The sequence below is a fragment of the Mus pahari genome, chromosome 10, assembly GCF_900095145.1.
Source record: "Mus pahari chromosome 10, PAHARI_EIJ_v1.1, whole genome shotgun sequence".
In the NCBI taxonomy this organism is placed as follows: domain Eukaryota; kingdom Metazoa; phylum Chordata; class Mammalia; order Rodentia; family Muridae; genus Mus; species Mus pahari.
In genome coordinates this window covers 19,571,073-19,591,159 of record NC_034599.1, presented here as the reverse complement: position 1 = coordinate 19,591,159, position 20,087 = coordinate 19,571,073, and the positions used below count along the sequence as shown (strand labels likewise).

The window sequence follows — 20,087 nt, the reverse complement described above, 5'->3', positions numbered from 1 at the left end:
ACCTCCCAGATTCTACTTGTTAATTGGCTCCTATACAGGCAGCTATTTCAGCAACAGTCCTTTGAGTCTTCTCTGACACATCTTGATTTAAAGAGAAATGTTGAGAGGTACTTCTTAGCCACTCAGTGTTCCTGCTTGCTCAAGTTTAGCTGATTGGATGAAGAAGAAAGTCGCTTTTGGTTGTGCGAACAGAAAGGTAGATTATTCTGTCTCCTCAAATGTGGGGCACAGTGTCTAATTTCTGCCTAAAGAGATGCTTTCCCTAATGTCAGATGGAATTGAAAAAGAATTTTTTGGAAAAATTACCACCATGACCTTAAGCAGGCAGTCTTTGAGCTGATAAGATAATGAGGAATGGGTGCTTATAAAATAGACTGAACACGTTAACGACTCAACCAGCAGTCAGCCAAAAGGACAAGAAAAGGTTTCAACTCTGGAATGGAGAATTTTGCCAAGGAGATTTCAATGTCAAAGACTATATGAGAAGCTAAAAATAGGGTGTTCACATGCATCAGAGGGCTGTGGGTGGAGATGTACACAGAGTCAAATGATGCCATTTCCACTTTTGGCAAAATCTGAAGGAAAAAAAAATTGACTCGAAAACATTTAGTCATAGTTCATTTGAATTATACTTATAAATACTGAATTGCAGACCTGTCAAAATAAGCCCCACCAGCACATCCTTGCAGAGGTGCCAGATAGACAAAGGCTACAGCACAGCACAAAGAGCTTGCAAAAACTGGCTGGGACACTCAGGAAACTGAGCCCCCAGATGTAGAGGATTCTGAGAATAAGGATGGGCAGAAATGTCCCCGAGGTATGTGGAATGAACTCGGGATGGCTGGGATGTTGATTCAGGGAAGGGAAGAACCTTTACACAGTCCAAAGAGCTGTGAGTTCAAGGTCTCAGCTCTCACTCTGGAGTTCATCATCAGGGTCTATCACGATTCGGTGTGATCTTTCTGCTAGGTGAGAATGTGCCTGCATGATGTCCTTGTTTTGCAGGAAACTACTGTCCTTTTCACAGATCACAATGTTTGGAGGTTCGCTCCTGCTAACATTCCCTCCTGCACTTGGAGATGTACATAGCAGAAGGGTCTGAAAGTGAATTTCTTGGCATTTCAGGGGCAAACATCTCATCTACACCCCCTAAACTTCCAATATAAAACTGGTGGAAAAGAGTCTAACCTTTGTTAAGTCTCACATTTACTTTCAAAATTGTAATTAGATGACTCAGGGAGAGCTGTCCAATATCTTTCTGCTTGCCTACATCATCAGTCCACAAGGACACAGGGTCACTGATGATGCAGGTGCTGGGCTAAGGGAAGAAGGTCTGGGAGACATCAGAAAGTGAAAAGTATCTTTTTCAAGCTGACAGGAAGAGGCGCTGGGAGAATGTTGGCTAGTGCATGAATTGCAGGTGGCACGCCCTCAACACAAAGCTGGCTTCATATGTCTGCTAGGTGACGCAGGAGTCAGGAGGAGGGACTGGCTCAGGATTCAAGCACATACACTAACGGGTGGTGAAAATCCAGGAGAGCTGACTAAGCTCAGCCTAGCACCGCTGCCTCAGGGTTCAGATGAATTCCGGCTTGGAGAGAATCTGCATCTCGTGCCTCTCACTTCTCTCTCGGTATGTCACTCTGGAATCCTGTGACCTTTGCATCCTAGAGAAAGTCAGATATAAAGAAATAAAGGAAAATGGTTTACCCTGATGAAAGGACAGCATTGACATTAAGAGATCAGAGGTCTTTTTTTTTTTAAAATGGTCATTAAAGATCGGATGCTTGTTAGGCTAGAACGAATGAAGCTCTTCCGCTACCACTTGCCATCACAGCCTAGTGGACAGTGATGTCATCTACAAAGTAGGTCCTGCACTATCCCTACTTGCCACATGCAGAAGTGGGAGTGTATGGAGGTTCTCAGCTTCTCTCCTTGTAGAAGCAGGATCTGAACTTCAGCCACTGCCATTAAGCAAAGCCTTAAACCATCTTATTACTCTCTCTGCAATGAGTTTCTCCTTATTCCATATGAGGTTCCTTCATACCTGATGAGAACAGACAAAACCCAGCAGAATGACAGTAGCTGCCAGGGGATTCAATTTTAGCTCTGCTACAAATGATGGTTAGGACATCGGGACTGTCACTCAGTCTTGTGAGCCTTACTGTGTAAAACTTCACCTATGAAGTAGTGAAAATGTCCCATATCACACTCCCAGTAGATTTACAGAGAGGCTGTTCATGTGGGGAAGCTTCCATGAAAATTAAAGTTTTCCACATGTGCAGCACTGCCATGCCCTGAGCATGGATTGGAATTCATCAATCTAGGAGGACCTTCTTAACCTTTAAGCACATGATTGTGCCATGGGGTTTCTGTAGCCCTCTCTTAAGCTTTGGGAAGAAAATGAGAATCAGACTCTAGATTTGAAAACTGCTAGTGTGCCTGGAACCAGCAAGACCACAACGTACTTGCAGGGGGGGCAGATGGAGCTGCTGAAGATGCAGTAGATGAGGGGGTTAATGGCACTGTTCAAGGCGGGCAGGTTCTGGATAATCACAGAGGCATAGAAACGCTCCTTGGTGTCTGGAAGGAGGTTGAAGTTGTCTAACATGTCAAAGAGGAAGTATGGGCTCCAGCAGCAGATGAAAGCTAGGGAGAAGAAAGCCGTTAGCACCACTGTGGCCTCAACAGAAGCATCACTCTGAGTTAGTCATGACTGGAACTTTAACTGGGACGGTCTTTGACACTAGAGATCTCTCAGATATATTGGCCTTAGGTGTGCTATTATGAACAGTTGTGTGTATGTTAACATGACTGACGTATTTGCTTAAACCTGTGTATTAGTATGCATGTATCCAGGAGACAGCGTTCCTTAGCTGAGATTTTCTAGATCCTCCGTATCTGGAAAGGGAGATCTGACTTCTTCCACTGGTGTGGAAATGTTGTAGAAAGTCTGGGATCTGATAGGCATGGGAAGGCCTCCAATGTATCACAATGCTGAAGGAAAAGGAACAAGACCTATTAGGGAGCTCTGAAGCAGACAGAACAATATGAAATTTGACCAGATATTGACCACTAGTTCTGGGAAATACAGCAAGTTAAAGTGATCCTAACATTTTAAAGCATGGACAATAATAAGATCATTTTGATCTCAAGATTTCTTTCTAGGTTTAAGTTAACCTCCTCAGAAAACTCCCACGCAATACTTTTGTCCAAATCAACAGGGTATACATCCAAAACATCAAAGAGCAGGAGTGGGATATGGGAATCTCAGTTGTGATGGTTAATTTATGTGCCATCTTAACAACTCTCTAGGGTATCCAGACATTTGGTTAACTGTCACTCTAGATATGTCTGTGAGAATTCTGATTGAGTCTCATTGAACTGGAACAATGGCCCATACTTGGAGTTAAACAGAAACATACAGAGCCAATTTTGTTCTCAAGCTTTAAGTTCAGAACTGGACTTCTATTTACTTTAGTAAGCTGGGGTTTCCTACTCTATCATGGAGCTTGAGTTTTGTTTGCCGACTCAGAAAGTCAGGTGACAGTAAAGCAGCTTACATTTGTATATTTCCTTCAAAACATCTGTATTGGCTGTTACTTGTAGCTGCACAGGCATAGGCATATAATGTCTTTATTTCTTTTCTAGTGCAGTTGTGCCTATACTGTTATATGTGAATTTGATATTGGTCTCTTATACATTCTTTTTATTTTACTCTTACTTTAGATAATTAATAAAGCAATATGCTGACTTTAAAAACATAACAGATACTTATCATTTCACGATGGTAAAGGGGCATTACAAAAGTATTTGTTACACATAGGGCACTTTATCTAACAGTATGGTGACTTGCCCGTGGGCACCTGATTGTACACTGACCAGACTTTACATGACTATGAATATAATTTCTGATTGAACAGGGATACAACACCTTGAAAATGCATGTTTATGCATTCATTTCCCTTTTTGTCTTTCAGACAACGGGCATTTGTGATTCTGGTGTGAAGGCAAGGCGAGGAATCTCTGATGTCCTCTAGAAGCCTCTGAGAGAATTCTTAGAGCCCTGGCAAGCTGTGGATGCCTCTTCAGCTCATCTTTGTGGTGTTGCTGTGTGCCTATGCTCTGCTGGCGGAGTCGTGCATGCTGTGTGTGGTCTACTTGACATTTTATACTTTAGAAAGGGGAAGGAGACGAGCTATTCTGGTAACTTGACATACAGCTAACTTCTTGTTGGAGCTTCTAAATGCTTTTAAAGAAGCAGAGATGGGGTATATCAGCTAAATTAATGTGAAACAGCATCAATTCCATTTTGTATATCTACATTCATTTGTTCATATTCATATTGAGTTAAATTTTAACTCAGTAGTATATACATTATCCAACTTTGGGCTTTGGGGATAACATAACTCAAGAGCGAGTCATGGCTTTCATAGATTTATGATTGTGTCATGAGAGGTAGACTTAATAAAGAAAGTGTGTGTTTGTGTATGTGTGTAATTATATAGGAAGTCTGAATACATATCTGTATGTTAATATACATATTAATAAAACTGTTTCTATTAATGTGTATCATGTTAGATACAAATAGAAAACGGCAAGAATCACCAACATGGGATAAAACTAGAGTGATGTTTTTAAAAAAGAAATGTGCCAGGGAAGCTGGAGGAGGTGTCATTGTTGGTGAACAAAACATCCAAAGTAGACCATGAATCTGTCTGAACATTTTTGACAGACAGGAGTGAAAACTGATTTCATGTGTCCTAAGTGTAGAAGGAAAGGGCTGAAGACAAGTAGGGTGAGGTACTGTGGTGATCTGAATATGCTTGGCCTATGGGAAGTGGCTCTATTTAAGAGGTGTGGCCTAACTGAAGGAGGTGTGGCCTTGTTTGAGGAAGAGTATCACTGTAGAGCTGGGGCTTTGAGGTCTCATATATATTATGCTCAAGTCTGTCCAGTGGATCAAGATGAAGAATTTTCAGCTCCTCCAGTACCATATCTGCCTGCAAGCTGCCATGCTTCCCACCATGAAAATAATAGACTGAGTCTATGAAACTGTAAGCCAGCATCAATTAGTTTTCCTTTGAAGAGTTGTCATGGTCATGGGGTCTCTTCATAGCAATGGAACCCCTAACTAAGACAGGGACATAAGCTGTGGCCATACAGGAAATATGATTGACTCTGAAATTAAAAATCCAGAAAAAAAGAGTGCACACCTACTTTTTCTTGCCCTAGGGGAGACAATGTCCTAAATGAAGCAACTGAGTGGAGGATGATTGGCATATAAACTCTGGGGAGTTGGTTCCTAATCAGATGTTCTCTATGGTGATCTAGTTCATGAATTTGGTAGGCAACTAGATCTACCTCGAGAAGGATTAGGAGCTGACTATTGGCTCTTGCTGCATTCAGACACACTGGTGAATCCAATACCATTTTTTTTTCTAATGAAAGATAAATGGGCTTGTAGCACATTCCTTCCCTGTACAGTCTGTTCATCACCAGTTTGTTTTTAGAAAGTTTATGCAGTTGTGTTACATGAGGAGGGGCATTGCTTACCAAGGATTATGACGATGCTATACTTGATGGCCTTGATTTTCGCCTTAGAGATCAGCCCTCGGTTGTAGCTGCAGCATAGTTTGCCATCTGTAGACAGAAAAGTGGGATGGTAAAGTGAGCAAGACAGTTTCTGTCGAGTGGAACGCTGAAGGTTAGACTTGCAGACCTGCTTATGCCCTGCTCCTCTGGGACAGTGATAGACTAAGATGGCTCAGTGGTGGCTGATAAGAGCTGCTCAATTTGCAACCCAATGCAAATGTCCAGACTCTTAGAAGGTAAGGTCAGACTACCTGAATCGCCCATAGCTGGAATTAGACCACAAGGCTATAAAGGGGTGGATCCTGCTTGTTGAGAGATGCCCTCAGGCCTGAGCTGTGCTGAGAAACCTGTGAAGTCACTTCAGCTACCCCCTAGAATGGCTGCTCCAGATCAACTCACTGATCACATTCACAAATTCTGTACAAACCCAAGCCAAAAGAAAGAACTGCAACTGAGCCTGCACATAAACTTTAATCATATGCAACTGTAATCTGAAGGCAAGATATTCAAAGGATGAAAGTAAGCATCTGTGGAGAAGGCTTTGTCATAACTGAAGTCAGCATATTGAAGGATTAACAAATGCTTGTTGAATAAATCAACAAATGCTTCTTACAGTTGAGTTGTGATTAAAAAACAAGGTTGATTTAGATTTGCAAAAATGTGCAATGGATCTTAATGAGTAAAGAGGAGATAGGGAGATAGAGCATTGGCTATAGGATCACTTGCCTGAAGTGATTGTTACTCTCAGACCTTCCTGTCTCATAGGACATGAAAACTCTGTACACACCTACAGAATAAGCATGGCCAAGATACTGGTGCCCACTCTTTACCTGGTGCCATGGAGTTTGGGCTAGCCTCAGGAAGCACAAAAAGAGAGATAGCTCAGGAAAGAGATGGCCTTTCACCAGAGAAGCCAACTGTAGACCCCGGCTATCCTCACTAATTTGATCTTGGAATTTATTTTATTCCTGGTAGAAACTGTCCAGAAGTTTACCTGTGTTCTAAGTAGTCAGTCTTATTTCCAATACCATCTAACCTGGTCCACCAAACAAAGCATATCTGACAGTAGATACAGATGGAATAAAAAGGCTCAGGTAGAGTTCTTTTTCTTGTTTTCTAGATACTTTCCTTTAAGCAAGAGGTATGCCACTCTTTACAAGGATGGATGAGATATAACACAGCCAGGAGCAGAGGAGAAAGCCACTTCCTGTCCATTCTGTCCCAGTAGTTGTGCTGGGACGCTGTGAGAGAGATCCAGAGATCATCATGTAAACTCTATGAGGAGAGATGAATTCCAAAAGTAAAGAGGCAAGGGTGGGCATGGGACTTGGTGCTACATCCACTCCAGTAGTGACTCGAATTACAGGTTTAGAAACCTGGAAGCAGTCTTCCAGGATTTCATGGAAACTTAGCCTCCTGGAACCTTGGCATTCCCATAGCCCGCATACTCAAAACCTGTCCCTGCATTAGTCTGATGTATGGATCCATGTGCTCTCTGTCAGTATTGTTTTATTATAAGTGCCTTTAAGGATTGATTTTGACATATAGCTAAGCCTCCACCAGTGTTCCAATGGTTCCTAGCAAGTCCTTTACGCTGACCCTAAACTTGGAATTCAGTAAGAAGGTTACCTATTCAGTAACACTCAAATTTACTTCCAATAGAGACAGAGAAACTAATTAGGCATTACAATTTACTTGAACAGAAGCTAGAAAAGCTCAGGGCTAGTCTGCATAGTAATTACTTAGGACAATAGCTGAGTCACACCCAAATACAGGAATACACAATGGCCTAGGAAATAGGTGGGTTGTAGTATTATTCATGAAAGGGTTAGTAGAATGGAATTCCCCTGGTGCAGGTTTTTTTTTTTTATTATGTTTTCATTACTATAATTTTTTTTTTTTTTTTTTTTTTTTTTTTTTAACTAGGCCCACAGGAATAGCATAATCAGGTATTTACTTAAGAACCCCTGGTGGTGGGTTTAACAATAGACTAGCAATGTATCAGAGCATTCACCTGGCTCCTGTGTTTAGCTGATCTTAATTAGGGTTGTTCCTACTCTCATTTGAAAACTCAGCCTGGCTTCTGCCATCTTTTTATATATACATTGTCTTTGTGTTGTGTTTAGAACCAGTGTACATTGATTGATGTATTCGCCTACCCTTCTTGTTTTTCTTCTGTATTAGAAGCCTGGTGTTTGCTTGGACAAAATACATTCATATTCAGCATTCCCTTGTGTCTGTGTCTGTTTGTCAATTCTCGCTAACTCTTTGCCCGCCTGTCTGGAACCTTGATTCCCCACAGATTGAGAGAGGCCGACTGAGCTCAGTCCATGGCAACTCGGTAAGTCAGAAGCTGTTGCAAAGAATAAGATCGAGGAGGGCGTGCTTGCCTGAAGCATAGCCACTCCTCTTCTTTTGATGTTTCCTAGGTTAATTGACATTTGGGGTGGAGAGAACCACTGAGGACAAACTAGGAAGACCTCAGATGTCCTTGTGAGGGCACTGGGGTTCTCCAGACAGTAGCTCATTGAATGCTTCTAAGCCTTTTTTTAATGTGGTCGTTTCTTCATTGGAGGGGGCAAGCTATGACTAATAAATGGGCTTTGTCAGTGCAAAGAACTACATACTAGCTATAATTATTTGTACTTCTTCAGGTCAGGATCTTTATATTATTCTGCATAATTTTCAGAATCACAGAACCTTAGCAGTATAAGAAGATAACGTTTCCAGAGTTCTTTCACACCCATGGTTCTTAAGTGGCATGATTTGCCTTGCAAGGGCTTTGGAAATTTCTGGATATATTTTGGGTTACCATAAGTATTATTGTGTAAAGGTGAGAGTGCCCTTCTAGTGGAAAGAGGCCAGAGAGTGCTTTTAGACATCATCTAAGACCCAGAGTAGTGTGTTCCCATGAAGAATTAATAGTTTACCTTTGCAGCTGTTAAGGGTAAAGAGCCTTATTTCCAGGGTTGCATCATGGGCTGGATATAGCCCTCAGGCACAGACAGTAACACACCCTTCGTCTGTACCAGTGACTAGATGTTTGGGATACTTGCCTAAAGTTCCCAGCCTTGGTTTTCTAGTTTGTAAAATAAAGTGCAGCTTATTGGGTTACTAGGAAGATAAAATAACAATGTCTTCCAGGTGTGAAGATCTGTGCTGGCATGTCAGTCACCTTGGCACTTGGAATGAATTAAGTTTCAACAGTGTTTTGGGATGAATAAGAGCTGTCTTTATAGAAGAAAACTGATGGCTCACTACCGCAGATAGTCTGTTATACCATGGTGTTGCCATAGACAGCAGGAAATTATCAGGGTGAGATTATCTCCACGGGGGCAAGGAAAGATGATAGCAGATCAAATTATGTCCTTTCGAAGTGTCCCCACACGCTGGCCCAAGGTAACAGCTGGTCCCTAAACAGTGTGGCTTTGAAAAGTTAATTTGTCTCTTAGAAAAGTTTGTGAGAATGACATTTGTGGTCCGAAATCTTTTAAAATGGAAAAATCTCAACACTTCCCACAGGGTGACTAGATGACAATATCATCAACTTCCTGCCCTCTGGATCTCCCAATGAGATCAGTGAAAATCATCTTTAATGTGACCACTCCGGGAAAGGCGAAGCCTCCAGCTCCACAGACAGCTCTTCAAAGAGAGCTGAGTTACAGAATGCAGGTAATTCTCCTTTATTGGGAGATAAAAGGATTATTTCTACTCAGGACTTGGCACTGAGCTGTACTGAAAGCAGTGAAATTCAGCTGTCACTGGATGAATGGCTTGGGACCCTGGGAGATAGCGGGTTCATTAGATTTGAGGCTGGAAAAAGCATGCTTTCGAATACTGCTTTAGATCCAGGGTGTGACTGTAGTGGGGTCATGCCAGAGCTCTCCAAAGGGTCAGCTCCAGGTTTTTACCTTTCCAGGGATTCAGGCTCCCTTTAGACTGACTGGGATCTCATTACTTCTTATTTCTGTGTTTATATAATTATATATTCTTATTGTGGAGAACAGATCTGGAACACCAAGAAATGTGTGTGGAAGTCAGGGGATATCTTTGTGGAGTCACCTTTCTCCCTCCACCTTTATTTGGACTCCAGGGATTTGACTCAGTCTTGAGCAGAAAGCACCTTTATCCCCTGAGCTATGTTGCTCCTCTGAATCCCACTCACTGTTGACCCAGCACCTGCATCTTGGCGCTGGGTCTCTGTAACTTTAAATCAAGATGAACTGCCTTCCTGTCCAATAGGCAGATTCCTCACAAAGACCTGAAATATACACAGGTGATTGTTTTCTTAAACAAGACATTCTATCTGGAAACATTTTAAAACAAGTGTGTTTCATGTATTGAACCTTAGGTTCATTTTTTAAAATGGCTATTTTGAAGTTTTGAAGATTGATTAATTAGTTTTTAACAGTAAGAACTTTTATCCACAAATGAAACCTAGTTGTTCCTGAGCTTATCATTTAAATGCTTTTATCACATCAGGAGTCCTTTGTTCAACTATGGGTTGGGCCATTTCCTTCTCAGGACCCTTCTGGTGTTAATTTTTCTGGTACACCAAATTGCACATCTCAGAATGTCCCTAGTTCTTCCTAGGCCACCGCTTTCCCAGTGCACCATGTTGTCCTGACCAGGTCTTTATCCTTGCCTCTGGTCTGGGCAGCTTATGCCATTCCACCTTGCCCTCTACTGCCAGCTACCCCTATGGAGAGGCTCAGGCGTGGGCATCATTTGGGCAACAGCCATGGGCTCTTTGGAAGCATCCCCGTGAGCTCTCTGAAGATGCCTGTGCCATGCGTCAACGACCCTGTTCTCTGCTTCAAGTCCTTTGTCTATATTCAGTCCCTGGGTAGCAGGTGGGTCAGCACCACTGCCGGTCCCTGGGTACCTGCTGTCAACTTGATGCTCCTTGCAATGGGGGCCACAGCTCTATCCTCTATGCTTTGCTGCCACAAGGGCCTATGCAGAGCTGACAAAGCTTCCAGGACTTTTGACATCTTGAACTTCACATCCAACATTTTCCCTTGACCGTAATTAAAGAGTGCGATAATTTCAGAATGTTCTAGCTGACTCCAAACTTACCAAGCCCTTTGACCTTAAATCCCTAGGAGAATCTACTGTTCATTTCTTGTCTTGGGGTGTACCTGCTCACCCCATTAGCTTACTTCCTTGTCTGAATCTTCAAGATGAAATCATTTTAAGGCTTTTTCTCAGGAGGGTTTTTATATCATCACTGACAGGAGTCAACAGCAGCGTCTGAGGAAGTGTCAACAAGCTCACTGATTAGATGTTTTTATACTTCATACTCCAGTTTAGGCAAAATTCCAATTCTAAAGGATTCATGCTCTCTTCTGGCCTTCATGGGTATCAGGCATGCTCGTAGTGAGTATACATGCACGCAGTGAAATTACTCAGATGCATAAAATAAAAAAAAAATTGAAAGAAAACCTGTTTTGTTAAGTCTACTCATGTTCTAGAGTTTCTATAGGTGCTAGAGCTTTCTGCTAACTGAAGCAGGCACTGTGCAGGCAAGCAGCCTTGGGGTACTGTGTGTGCCGCAGATGGTGCCTGGTAAGATGATCTATAAGTGTACTCTGTGAGATGACAGGGGATGCGAGTACTTAACTGAATGCTAGTGGTGTATTAACATTGGTTAGTACTGCATTGATTTGTTACCAGTCATGTTTAGGAAGGAACTGGAAAAAAAAAGAAATGAGCATAGATCAGAGTTAATTGACATAACAAGAATAATAAAGGAGCAAGAGGAAGTCTCCAAATTTCTCATCTTATAGAGTTGTAAATGCCAACTGCTTCTGGTCTGCACTGGCCATATTTCTTGTGTAGCCCATTGTGAAGTGAAAATACAGAGCGACCTTCAATCAGCCAGGGGCCTTTCTAAGTGTGCAGTTCCAGACAAGAACAGCCCAGTTCCCAAATACAGCTATTAACATCGAGAAGTTTTAACCAGAAAATACCCTTTTAAGATTTATCCTTGAGACAATGACCAGAGCAAGGATGTGGCTTCCAATCTTGTGCCTCAGTTGCCTCAAATGGTCTCCACTGGGTGGAGAGATGGGGATTGGGAAGGGAAGGAAGTCTTTTTCTTTCTTTTTTTTTTTTTAAGATTTATTTATTGTTATATCTAAGTACACTGTAGCTGTCTTAGGATGCACCAGAAGAGGGCGTCAGATCTCATTACGGATGGTTGTGAGCCACCCTGTGGTTGCTGGGATTTGAACTCAGGGGGAAGGAAGTCTTAAATCTGAGGAGGTTGGGTCTGGCCACGGCTGCCAGTATGTGGGACAGACCAGAAGCAAACAGATCAGCAACCCAGTGCAAGTGAGAGGGATGTTCCTGCCAAGCAAAGTGACCCCATGAGATGTGTTTGCTTGCCAGTCCTTAGAAGTATCAGGTCACGCTGAGAGCAGTTCTGTGGGTGGACGATTTCATCTACTTGAGAGTTAAACAGGTACTTCCTAATTATTGCTGGGGATGTGAGTCTGGCTTTCCCTTCTGATATGCAGCTGATCACGGTTTGATGACTTCTAAATTGTGATTGCCTTTTAGACTTGATCCCTTGATCTCCTCTTGTGTTCTGTATACTCACCTCCTTCTGGGCATGTTACTTCAAAAAATTTCTCCCAGAGTATTCAGACTGGTTTGCAAAGTGCTAACAGAGTCAAGCTAACACACTTCCACTTGCTGAATGATATATCATGTACCTTGTCTTAAAAGTCTCTTCTTTTCCAGTGTTGTAAAGATATTATATTACTTTTGTTAAAAGACTAATGAACTATTTTACATATGACTCTAATTCCCCTGGGGTTGTGCTTTGACTGTAGATGGAAGTAAAGTTTTAATTCTTTCTCCATGATCTTCTGACATATTTCAAGTCCTTATGTATGTGTAGGTCTGTGTGAGGCACATAATATTTTCTACTATTATCTATTTTATATCAAAGACACCCCAACAACTCATACTTGAAACGGAAAACCTTCTCTAATTTGTTCTACTTTCCCAGGAATAATTCTCAGCTCTTGAACTTTTCTTATTTCATGTCTTAATAGAGGTCTTAAAAACATCTACCAGACTCAATAAAATGAGGTTTAATTTGCCTTTGATATGGAATCGCATTAGTTTGTAGACCAGCTGGGGTGAGCCAACATGTTAATGATATGGGCTCTTACTTGCTACAAAATTCCACAATAGTCATTTACTCCTATCTTTGTAGTTTTTTTTTTTTTGCACACGTCATTTTTTAGACACACTTCTGTATTGAAGGCATTTTGTCTGTCCTCAGCCGCAGAAGAAGCTGGTACTGAGAGCATGTGACAGTCCCATCGTAGAGTTTTCGAGCTACAAAGCAGAACTCTAACCTAGTTCCTAACCAGAAGGTTTCATTCTCCACCTAACTCGGCCTCATAGATCTTGAAGCATAGAGTTTGACTGTGTCGATAATATCACACCAGCAAAGCCATGAGGGTGAGATTCAGTTCTCTGAAGATCATGTCACACCAGCAAAGCCATGAGGGTGAGATTCAGTTCTCTGCAGAAATATTATAGTTTTGTCTGTTTCATGGCTTTCCCTCCCTGATTTCATGTTCTTGTGCAGAAAATGCCCACACCATAAGGTGTAGTTTCTCCTAGAATTCAAACACATGCCAGTTCTTGAAGTCTAATGTTTCGGTCTATGCCATCTGTTCGTGGCAAAGACTGGTCATTTACGAGCTGTTCCTTTCAACCTCTGGGTGGGAGAAAGTAAACATGCTGGTCAACAGGAGGAAGGGCTCCACACTAAGGGTGAGGTGGGCTTGGCAGGCAGTGTTTACAAAGTGAGCTTCTGTTCATACTAATCGTAGCCAATGTACCTTGATGATGAGCAATAATCCTGGCAGGCCAACACCGCTGGTGATCCCATTACCAGCCAACTCCTGAGCTGCCTGACTGTTCTGACACGTGGGATGTCAAGGAAAGTCCACTGATGAATAAAGTACTGACAGAATGTGAGACTTTGAGACTAGTAGCTGGCCTCATTCTGGAAGCAGGTCACAGATGGTGACAAGCTAAAAAACAGGTGTCATGAAGGCTCAAATTTACATTAAGTGGTGAAATTGACAGTAGCCATTTCTAATTTAGGAAAAGGCAATGCTATGCATATTAGTGGGTACACATCTCTAAGTGGCTTTGTACTGATTCAGTACTGAAAGTTGGGAAAGTCCAATGTTGTGACTAGGAAGTACAACAGATGGAGATGTAGGGAACACTTGAGAAAGTGTGAGCCAACAGTGATGGGGAGGCATACTAAAGATCACCTCAGACCTCTGGCTGTGTGTGCTTTGCTCTCTTTCATGGAAAATGAAGTAACCTTTACCATAGCTCTTTGGGTGAGAAGTTCAGGCAGAAGAAGAAGAGCTGTCAGGGTTGAAGTTGGGAAGGTTAGAGCTCAGGGGGATGGGCAGGGAGGAACAAGACAGAAATCACAAGGCAGAGGACTGAATCTGGAAGAGCAGCAGAACCCAAGCTACCTCAACCAATCCAAACTCTGAACCTTCACCTACAGAACAAACACTTCAGCTCTGGGCCTGGAAGGTTACTTTGTGGATGGGCGCCCTGTGGGTGGGCACCGTGTGGATAGGCGCCGTGTGGATGGGCACGCTGTGGATGGGCGCGCTGTGGATGGGCGCCCTGGGGATCGGTGCGCTGGGGATGGGCGCCCTGTGGGTGAGCACACTGTGGGCATGCTGTGGATGGGCGCTTGGCTAAAGACCTTGAGTTTGAATTTTTAATAAAAACAGGTTATATTTTACTTATTTATTTTTCCACATTGGAGCTATTTTAAAAGTCTTTTATCACTTCCCTTTCTATAATTTTCTTCCTCGTGGGAGGTGGCCGGGCTTAAGGAGAAAAGCATGGGTGTTCTAATCAGTCACATGTGTTTGATCCTGGTCATGTCAGCCTGTGCTACATATAGAAACAGCAAGATGCCTCACTTTGGAGAATTTTTGTTTTGTTTTGTTTTGTTTTGTTTTTTTAAGTCTACAAAATACTACTTTGGAAATTAGGCAGGGATTGGAGAGATAGCAAATGGAGGATTCCTGTGGCCAATAGTAGAAGCCCTTTCTCTCCTTCTGGTCTGTCTGTCACTGGGCCACGGTCTGAGATTTGTACCCGTTGCCTTATACTGCTTCGGGTTCACAGGGGCGCACAGCAAAAGCGCCTGCATTAAAAGGAAAATGCCATGATTCACATTCCTCTCCACATTCTCTAGGGAAAGAGATAGAGATGCTCACACCAAATAAACCACTGCATCCTCGTGGCCACCTCCTGTCACATGGGAAAAGAAGCTTCTCGTGTGAGAAGCCAATCTTCATCTGTGGAGATTTGGGGAACCCAAGTCTGAACAGAGATTTAGAGATAACCTATATAACTGTCACATCGTAACAAAACCAGAAATCATTTTTCTTTCTCGCCTTTTCCAATGTAACCCAGCCAGGCACAGTACTCCTTCCTGGAAATCAGGGCCCCATCCAGGTCCTATAGATGTGCCATACAACTAAGTTCAGTGAGTGAAACTTAGGGAAGGGTCCTAGAGGGATGTCTCCTTTAGGGTAGAATGTCAGGGAAAAGGTGTGGACTGAGCCATGCCTGGTTTAAGGCTTAAGATCATCCTGTAGTCAGATGGTAGATTCACTCATTTCTAAATTCTAGTGAAACGGAGAAGCCTATTTTCAAGTTTGTTGGATATGTTGTGCTCCCAAGCTTCTCCCTGCCTGGCTTACATCTGGAGCAACCCCCATGATGCTTCAAAAGCTCTCCAAGGGATGGATGATGTTTGCATAGTCGGACAACCTCCTCTTTTTCCCACATATTTTTTCATCTTCTTTTTTAGTCAACTTTCTTGAATCCATTCTCTCTTTCTACCATGTGACTTCTGGGTATTAGACTCAGATCCTCAGGTTGTGCAATAGTGGCCCTAAATCCTCTATCATCTCGCCAGCCCTCTCTCTCAGCTTTTAGGGAGGCCGAGTGGAAGACAGATTCTCCTGGACAACATTTGGGGGTGTCTATTCTATTGCTTGGTTCTGCTATAATCAAGCAAGTTTGTGGATCCAGATACCCCTAGTTCATATTGCTAGAGGAGACGTTTTTCAGGAGATAGGTTAGGAGAGAGCTGAGAAATTCAGAGCCTTACCTGAGCAGTTGGAAATCACCGTCTCATGGGCTTTGCTTTTCATCCAAATAGTTCGGATCACAAGGCCATAGATGACACTGCATTAAAAAAAAAAAAAAAAAAACCGCAGAGAGTATTACCATGGCTGAAAATTCCCCAGTGTGAGGAATCAGAAAGCCGACCACTTTCACTTCTCCTTGAGAAAGATCCCATGAGAGGTATCTCAACCATGCTTGATCATACTGAAGGTGCCAGAAGATTAAGTTCATGGAGCTGCTAGTATCTTAAACAAGTGGATAAACATCTGGGGGACTTAAATAATCCAAGTGTTCAGAAATGCAGAGCCGATTATAATTCAAACTCAGGAGGTAAGGATCTTCTACTATGTATGTGCTATTTGGTTTTGGTTTCTCTCTCTCTCTCTCTCTCTCTCTCTCTCTCTCTCTCTCTCTCTCTCTCTCTCTGTGTGTGTGTGTGTGTGTGTGTGTGTGTGTGTGGCAGGTATGTGGAAGTCTGTGGGCTCTCTCTCTCTCTCTCTCTCTCTGTGTGTGTGTGTGGCAGGTATGTGGAAGTCTGTGGGCTCTCTCTCTCTCTCTCTCTCTCTCTCTCTGTGTGTGTGTGTGTAGCAGGTATGTGGAGGCCTGTGGGTGATATCGGAAGTTCTCCCCCACATTTCCCTTCTACCTTTTTGATGAAGTTTGGCGTCATTTGTTAATCCCAGATTAAAACATAATTTGCACTGGCCAGTTTGCTTTTGGAATTCCTTGTCTCTGCCTTCCAAATCTAGAATTACAAAGGGAACTCATGGGTGTTAGGAAAATATCCACCATGTAGTTCAGACTGGTTTCAAGTTTATAGCCCTTCTGCATACACTCTCTAAAGGCTGGCATCGCAAGACATCACCATACCTACTCACTATAGGACAGCCTCTGTGTCCCTCCCTTGAATTCTTGCAGCAGTGGGATCATATCTCCTTGAGTTCAACAGGGATCTGCTACTTGCCTCAGCTAAGTTTGTTGTTGTCACTGAGGATATCCTGAATGGAACAATTGTATAACTGCGTTATTTCTCAAGGCAGGGCTGCTATTAATCCCAATAGCCCCAGGAAATTAGTTCTGCAAAAATATGAGGGGCCTTGGAATGGTTGATGCTTCCCCCATTGTACATCTGGTGACCTCTTGCCCCAATTTAGTCCCCAAACATGTTACCAAAACACAGACCCAGTTAGCTTTGTGCAGGCCCCAGTACAGAGGTACTATAGATTGGAAATGTACACTGTTTCCAGGCCCCGGTTTGTGATGACTTATTACATAGTAGTTGATAACCAACACCCCAAGCCTAAGTTGAGATTCTGTAGCACAAATTTCTTAAAATCCTGAGTGTCATATGATCATATTTAAAGAGCTGAGCACAGTGCTTGAGTATCAGTGGACTTAAAATTGTAATGTTCTTTCTTCTTGTTTCCAGTGGCTCCTCCCCCCATTTTTCCACCACACCCACTCTTCTTCCTGATGAGGTCTGTGCTGGCAGAATGTTAATAACATACACACATCAGCAAATTTTGTATTTCCCATCTCCTTTGATAAATACAAAAATTTCAACTCCCCTCAATGTTATTTGACATTTAAAGTTTACTGAACACTTCAACGAAAAACTTTGGTGCAGAACACTGCCTTATTTTTAAAGTGCATAATCTTTCCTCTTGAGAATTTGTAGTTTAAAAAAAGAACAACACAGAGTTCCAATTTGTGGTAGCTGACAAAGCACTAATGGATTCTAATGGGCTTTAGACTATAACTTAATTAATGACCATGTTAAAGCTTTGTTTTTTTATTGCTTTTTTCATTTTTGCTCTGGGAGCTCCTTTTCATGCTCCAGGGAACCCCAGGCCTTGGTAGAGCATGCTCTTCCTTCTGATAGTCCATCGAGGCACTTTCCTGAAGTCTATAGTCCTCCATTAAGGGAAAAAAGGGGGGTAGTTTAGCAGTGAGCATTTTCTCTAAATGGAACATTTGTTAAATCAGAACTTTCCAGTGTAAAGGAGACAGAAGGTATATTCGTTGCTTTTCTAGAGTTGATAAGCAACAGCTTTAGGGAAGAGGAGATTTGGGCTCATGGTTTAAGGGGAAGTTGTGGAGACCAGAATATCTCACTGCTATGTAAGCAGTCATGAAAGGCTGCTCACATCTGGGTAGTTCAGAGATGGCACAGGAAATAGAATTAATTGGGCTCTTAACATTAAGAATCCCTTCTTCTATCCCCTCTAAGATCTACTTCCTCTACTTGAGTTCCCCCTGCCAAAGGTTCTACAACCTCCTAAAAAGCAGGAGTCTACATGATTCTGTAGCCTATATTGTACATTCAAACCGCTCCCAGAGGTAAGGTCCCCCAAAACTATGAGACATTAATGCTACCTGGAAAAGATAATCCCAGTATTTAACTCACCAGTGATTCAAATGCTGGTGACAATTAGTAACATGTAGGATGTTAAAGTTAGAACTGTCTTATGAGTTGAAGTCTTGGGCCTCATTGGCCCTACTTTTATTTACAGAAAAGCAGAGGAGCTCAAAGCCAGTCTACCCTTGACAGTTAGCTGAACAAATGGAACCAGTGGGTGTGCATCCTTGTCGTCTATTGTTCTAAGCAAGCTACTTCTTGTGAGCAACAGTCATTCACCAGAAACTTCTTTTTTCCATTTTCTCCTTCTTGCTCAATTTTTACATCTAATAAGTGAGCAAGTACGGTGGTGCTGTCCCTTCAAAATGACTCCAGAATTTGCACCTACAGTTCCATCTCTTTGGTGTTGGTACAAACCTTTGCAATCTCTCTCTTTTTCATTTCAAAAAATTTATTTACTATCATAAGATATAAATAGATTGCATTTTAATCCTTCTAATTAAATTGTCCTGTAGCAATAGGTGTAGTCAAACTGATAGGTGGATGTTACCACCTCCTGTCTGTAGACTTCATCTTATCCTCTTGTATCTTGGTTACTATGCTAAGAAAGAAATATCATGACCAAGGCAACTCTTATAAAATAATGCATTTCCCTGGGGTCTTGCTTACAGAGGGATAGTTCATGGTCATCATGGTGGGAAGCAGACACACATGATGATGAAGCAGAAGCTGAGGGCCTTTACATCCTGAACCACAGGCAGTAGTCAGAGAGAAAGCGATTGTGTCTGGGGTGGGCTTGTATAACCTCAACCCCCACCACCCAGTGACATATCTCCTCTCCTCCATCAAGAATAAGTCTCCCAATCTTTCTCAAACAGTTCCACTAACTGGGACCAAACATATGAGCTTATGGAGGACATTCTCATTCAAACCATCATATGCATCAAACTCTATAGCTATCAAACAAAAGAAGGTAATATTTCATAAATATGCATATTAGCCCTTTGTGGGAGTGATGTTAATCTCCCCAGCTTTAGTCTATATGCTCTTGAAACACATGCACCTTTAATCCCTTCTCTTAGGGTATCATAAACTTTAAACACCTCTATCCTGCTACTGTAGCCTGCAACCATAGCACCATAAGTGATGGTGATACAGGACAGAGAGCTGCAAATCAGCTTAACTCCTGCCCTACCTGAGCAAGTCCATATTCATGAGATGTTATCCCTGTCATGGCATCAAAATGTCTCACCGTTTTCTCATTTTGTTCCGTCCTCTATTGCCTGTATGTAGTCTATCATTCTTTGTGTGCTACCTTGCAATGAAACATGACTTTTCACCCCATTCCCTTTCCCAGGCAGTGTCTCTTCCTTGGAATGCCCTGTTGGACAGGCTGTGTAGAGGTTGTCTATGGCAGCCCTGTGCTGAAGATCATGTACCTAGAAACAGTTCAAGGAAAGGCAGTCTTTGATGTTTTGAATACACCTTCATATGTGTCTTTGATTATGGTAACTTTCAAAGAAGGCTTAGGCTTCTTGGAAACATGAAACCTGAAGGATTTCTCGGTCAGAGAGCACCTCTGTCCTGTAAAGATACAGTTTACCTCCTGAACTTACGAAGACAATCTAAACACCCCATTCTCCTTCATGCAATTCAGAGGCAGTTTTGGCTTACAGAAGGTTAACTAAGTAGAGTCAGGCTTGCAGGCCCATCTCTGGGTGATGTCAGGGATAGACAGTATGCCTTCATTATGGACCAGAATGGCGAGGAGAAACAGAAGAACACTCAGAGCCTTTTGTAGGTTGATCCTACACTGAAACAATAGAAACTCTGGTTCCCAGGAGAGAGGCAAAGTGAAATGGTTGATTACACTTCTCAAAGTTTGAGCTTGGGCCAATATATATATATATATATATATATATATATA

At 42.3% G+C, this 20,087-nt stretch overlaps 1 protein-coding gene across 2 annotated transcripts in view; it reads right to left on the bottom strand.

The window, feature by feature from the left end:
- Window positions 1-1,192: 1,192 nt before the first annotated feature.
- Npsr1 (neuropeptide S receptor 1) overlaps window positions 1,193-20,087 on the bottom strand; it is a 213,529-nt gene continuing 194,634 nt past the window's right edge. The window contains exons 6-9 of one of the 2 annotated variants that reach the window (XM_021207550.1): window positions 15,785-15,861; window positions 5,557-5,643; window positions 2,469-2,649; window positions 1,193-1,667 (exon numbers count right to left, since the gene is read on the bottom strand). In XM_021207550.1, coding sequence (XP_021063209.1) covers window positions 1,577-1,667; window positions 2,469-2,649; window positions 5,557-5,643; window positions 15,785-15,861 — 436 coding nt within the window. In that variant the 3' untranslated portion in view covers window positions 1,193-1,576. The remainder of the gene's footprint in view (window positions 1,668-2,468; window positions 2,650-5,556; window positions 5,644-15,784; window positions 15,862-20,087) is intronic. The other variant, XM_021207551.1, reaches the window with a different exon arrangement.